Source organism: Halyomorpha halys, unplaced genomic scaffold (assembly GCF_000696795.3).
Source record: "Halyomorpha halys isolate HHAL.00 unplaced genomic scaffold, Hhal_1.1 Scaffold604.1, whole genome shotgun sequence".
Classification (NCBI taxonomy): Eukaryota; Metazoa; Arthropoda; class Insecta; order Hemiptera; family Pentatomidae; genus Halyomorpha; species Halyomorpha halys.
In genome coordinates this window covers 181,017-186,130 of record NW_027105224.1, presented here as the reverse complement: position 1 = coordinate 186,130, position 5,114 = coordinate 181,017, and the positions used below count along the sequence as shown (strand labels likewise).

The window sequence follows — 5,114 nt, the reverse complement described above, 5'->3', positions numbered from 1 at the left end:
AGTAAACACTCAGATATATCTGCCCTTCATTAATTATTCCTATGTCCCCGGAACGGCTGATGGCTAGATTGGGATTGTCATATATGAATAATGGATTCAAATGTTATATATGTTACTAAATTACAGTCAAATATTTATTAGATATTTGTAACCAATTACTTTTGTTAAAAGTATAACTATCATATTAGTTCTACAGGTGAAATTTCAAGAGATATCAATATGTTAAAATATCTAAGATTAAGAAGTTGTAACAAATTTTAGAAACTGTTAAAAACAAGATATGTACACAATTGTTAATGGATGATGAACAAAATAAAAAGATGTCAAATTAAATGCATCTAGATTGCTAAACTCACATCATATTTGTCTTCCCTATAATAATTTGACTCTAAAAGTGAGGTTTTTGAAGAGTGATCATGAACTACACACAATTCCTAAATAATAAAAATAATGATTAGTTCTGAATGAATAAGTCTGTTTATACACTAACAAAAATTCAATTAGTTCTGAATGAATAAGTCTGTTTATACACTAACAAAAATTCAAATTACCTTCTTCATAGGTAATCTTAGTTTTAAAATTTCACTATATCTCCTCAAAACCTCAATTGGAGCATTAATTTTGATAAAATTCAGGGTGCTTCCAACAGATACTGGTTCGTATTCAAGCTCTAAACCTTCCATCTTCAGATTGTCTTCAAAGACCTAAGGGCAGTAAAAATGTACTAATATATATTTTTTAAATATAAAATTTAACTTTATTGTTGATTAAATAAATTTTATTACAAATATTAATAAAACAAAACAATTTATCTTTTTTTTTTTTTTTCCACTTCCAGCATTTCCAAATCAGAATTTAATAAGAATATTTTATTTATTTTGGAGCAATTTCTCTAAGTATAATAATAATGTGCAAAACTAAGGACCTCTTTAGTTAGATCTAAATTATTAAAAGTAAAAAACAAATTATTGACATTTTTTTTATCTTTTATAGATCTCATTAGTGCAATACAATTGTACTATAAGAATTCAATAGGAGTTAATTGAATCAATGGTATGAGGCAGTGGCACAGAGTCCGCTCCTTTATTTACTGACAGAGGAGTCAAGTAATAGAACACACCATAAGGCCACACTTATTCACCACATTTATTGATGTAATTCATAAAAATTGTAAAACACAAATAGCACTAACAGCTTTCGGAAAGCGGAACATGAAAACAACACTATAGTCTCCTCAGTATGTTTTTGATGTCCTCATCTGTCTGTTAATGCCTCAAACAGTAAGGTACCGATCATTTCCCAACATGAGCAGGGGACAATGAAGAGGCAGGATAGATAGATAGAGAAAAGATGAGGTTCTCCATGTTGTAGTTATTTTCAATTCCCTCAAAATTTATTAACTTGGAGACATCCCTCATCCCCGGCTTTCAGGTCAGTCTCTGTCCGGATTACGGCTTGACAAATATAAAGGCAGAAGCAAGTCAGAATTCAATCCAGAATAAGGTAACTCCTTTAGATTGCAAAGAGGACAAAGAGTTTCTGGAGTAGCTCTATACCCTCATAAAATCATCTACTCATACAAGTGGGTTGTCCCCAATACTGTTCTAGGTATACAGAGCTTTTTCTTTTTACCCCCCTCCCTTGCCATTTCTGGCATATGGGGTGTGGCAGCAGTGGTGTAGTACATTGGGATTTGCGCATGCCACTGCTCCCAAAAATCAATAATTTTTATTTTACAAAAGTATTATTACAATAATAATGTTAGGGGAGTTCTTATGTCCTTTTAGTTATTATTGGGAACAATTTTAACTGTGGTGCAGACCAGCATGTTGAGCGCCTTACTGATGGGGCTGCCTTTTCCACTGCATCCGTCCGGGTGCCTCCTGCAGTTGCCAGCCTGGTACAGCCCTCCTGGTCTCAGTCTGGGTCAGCTTCCTTTTCTTCTGGTGGCTTACCGTTGTTGGGTGGTCAAGCCCTTCCCATTGTGAAAAGAGTGGGGCCCACCACCTCCTTTCACCAATAAATGGACTCCCTGAAGAAGGGATAATTCTCTTTTTCCATCAAACAGGGGAAGTCCGACATGATGAGGGCAAATATCCCAGTCTTTCTCGAAAGCTTGGCTTGTTGTCCTTTCATGGTGGAGTAATATACTACTACGTGTTATGCTGTTTCAAGAACTCTGCACGTGGGGCACTAGGGGTCGATGTTCTTTCCAAAGCTATGCAGCTTTCCCGGAACCCCCCCCCATGTCCTGTTAGGATCTCTATAGTCTGGGGGGACCCACTTAGCCTTCAATCTAGAAAGTACAGTGGGGAAGAATTTTCTCAAAGTAGCGCCCTTCTGGCTTGTTACCCACTGTTCATTCCACTCCTCTATTGAGTCCTCCTGCAGCATTTTCTCCATAAGTTTGGAGCCTCACTGATCCCCTCTCAGAGTTCCTCCGGTAGCGCTTTCAGTCCCTGGCTCTTTACTTCATATTTAAGGACATCCCCCCTGAGAATAAGATCCAGGGGCATCGCTCCGGCCAGCACTTGCACCGCCTCATATTACACCATTCTGCATGTCTTAGTGACCCACAGCAGAGCCAATCTCTGTATGGTCGCCAGCCACCTCTCTACGCAGGGGATACGTACCTCAGAATACCCAAGATCACACCTTTATATATGATCATCGTTGCAGGGTACCTGAGGCCTCAAAATGCAACCCCTGTCGTGCTTAATTCATTGAGTGACAGGGTCACCATGTCCTTTAGATACACCATGTGAAAAATAGAATCAAATCTTCTCCTTAACCTCACACCATGATATGTCACCTCCTCACCTGGTCTAACCCTCTCTCCTTGGATATCCAGAGTAATATGATGAGCCCTGTCCGTGGAGCCTATTATGATTATGGCCTGAGTCTTGGCTGCTGCCATAGAGAACTTCCTCTTCACGCACCACTCTCCTATGAGACTGGCACATCTCTCTGCTTCTGTCTTTAGTCTGGCTCTACTGTTCTTGGCCACAATGACTGCCAGGTCGTCAACGAACCCCTTGTCCTCTAGTTCCCCCAGCAACTCATCGAATACTAGCTTCCACAGAGCTGGTCCTCTGTACCGAATCATGCAGACATCCTCTTTCAATTTTTCTCTCGAACTCATAATAGTTACCCCTTATCCTGACACTCCAAATATTTGAAATGATAATGTGATTTAATTCATAAAAGGAAAATATCTTACTTTTCGTTTTTGTAAAGATTCAGCCTCCATACAAGAAGAATACTCAGTATCCCAAACCAAAATGAAGTCTACAGTACGTGTTCCATCATGAAATGTAGTTTTTCCCTAAATAAAATTAAATAAGAAACATTATTTATTTTTAACAAATTAAAGACAAATATAAATGAACATATATTAAACAAATTATCACATCAAGGTTAAAGAATATTTTTTTAAATTAGCTGTTATATCATTAAACTAGAGAACAGATTTTCAGGCAGTAAAAAACATTAAAAAACCCAAATCCTGAAAAAATGATTTTTATTTGTAATATTAATACGTACTTAAAAAGCTTATCAAACCTTGTTAGAAATAATGTAAATGCGCTGAATACTTATATTTGTGCAAGAATATAATTGAGCTCATAATATAAATATCAATTTTTAGTTTCGTGACATTGCTATTCATTTGAGTATTTTGAGAATCGTTGTAACAAATTGAAATTTGTTATATTGAGGTTCCACTCAATTCGAAAATAAAAATGTTAAATTATCAAACATGTAAATAAAAGCTCCCGTCTGTCAATATAAAAAATTCAGAAAATACCATATGAAACTCAGTGATATAAAGAGGAAAAGATTAAATTATTATTAAATACTTCATTTAAGACTAAACAAGAGTTTGGGAACTAAGTATTTTTTCAAGGAATATAGCATAAGAAAAATTAATGTATACTTATAAATGAAAATACTAACTAAAATATTTAAATTTTAATATTTACTCTTGCAGGATAAGAAGATTTCAGTCTCAAATCTTGCCCTTCAGAAATGATTGATGTTACAGTACCTTCAGCTGCATTATACACACTTTCTACAGTTACTGAATTGGAATTCATCTTCTCTCTGGTTGGACTGCTATTTATCTCCATTTGCAAGAATTCTCTTATAATTTTAAATATAGAAGACAAGGCACAACAGAAAAATATTTAAGTAGCACCATCACTATCATACATCATCCCTGGATTCATATAAAAGCAGTTTTAATAACAAAAAAGTCAAGTGTATGTCAAAATGCTATCAGCTTACAACTGTAAAACACTTAAAATGATTTAATTTTGGTTTATTAAGATTACAAGAATGATTAATTGTAAATCATACAACTATGTTAAACACTAAAATGTCTTAAAATTTGATTAAACAATTTTTGGGAATACTATAATTTTCATATTACATCAGTACCTGTTGTAATTTAACAGATATTGAATTCTATTTCACAAGAAATAACATTTCTTTAATTATTAAATTTTCATAATGAGGTTTACATAATATTTCATAAAAACTGCCATTCAACTGAACTTAGTGATAACCAGATAACTGTTCCGTTAAAAACAAATACACAATAAAAATAAAATGATAACAAGAGGTAAATACTACTGATATAAAGAAAATGAATAATTATAGTATAGGATACCTAATCATTTAGTAAAAGTAATCCCAAAGGAGTACAACCATAGACTGTGACTCAAAATACTGAGTAGCAACTCAGAAAGCTAATTTGAAACTTGAAACCTTCCTACACATGACCAAAGAACACAAAGTAGGATTGTTCTATTTAAACAGATACCTATAATTACACAGACTTTCTTTCTTTGCCGTGGGAAAGTTTTGGTATCCTCATGAAGATCGCTTCGTCAATTTCCAAGAAGAACTCAACGTCATTTCAATGACTTTCGTATACTAGCTGAGTATCTAGATCCAGCCATCGGGACAATGACCTGGACATACTTCTTTCACCAAACAACCTTATCCCTTTCGATCACTGGTACCAAACATCACATTCTGATTTGAATAGGGAATAGATAGTTCGATAGTAGCCTTATTTGTCATGAATCTGACTTTCACATCATGCCGTTGAA

General features: G+C 34.7%; 1 protein-coding gene across 1 annotated transcript in view; it reads right to left on the bottom strand.

Moving 5' to 3' along the window:
* Positions 1 to 5,114, bottom strand: part of LOC106684716 (anoctamin-1) — a gene marked incomplete in the record, with an annotated part of 26,002 nt that extends 20,888 nt beyond the window's left edge. The window contains 5 exon segments of the mRNA XM_067049466.1: positions 357 to 434; positions 552 to 704; positions 3,221 to 3,325; positions 3,981 to 4,216; positions 4,670 to 5,114. Of these exon segments, the coding sequence (XP_066905567.1) occupies positions 357 to 434; positions 552 to 704; positions 3,221 to 3,325; positions 3,981 to 4,127 (483 nt within the window).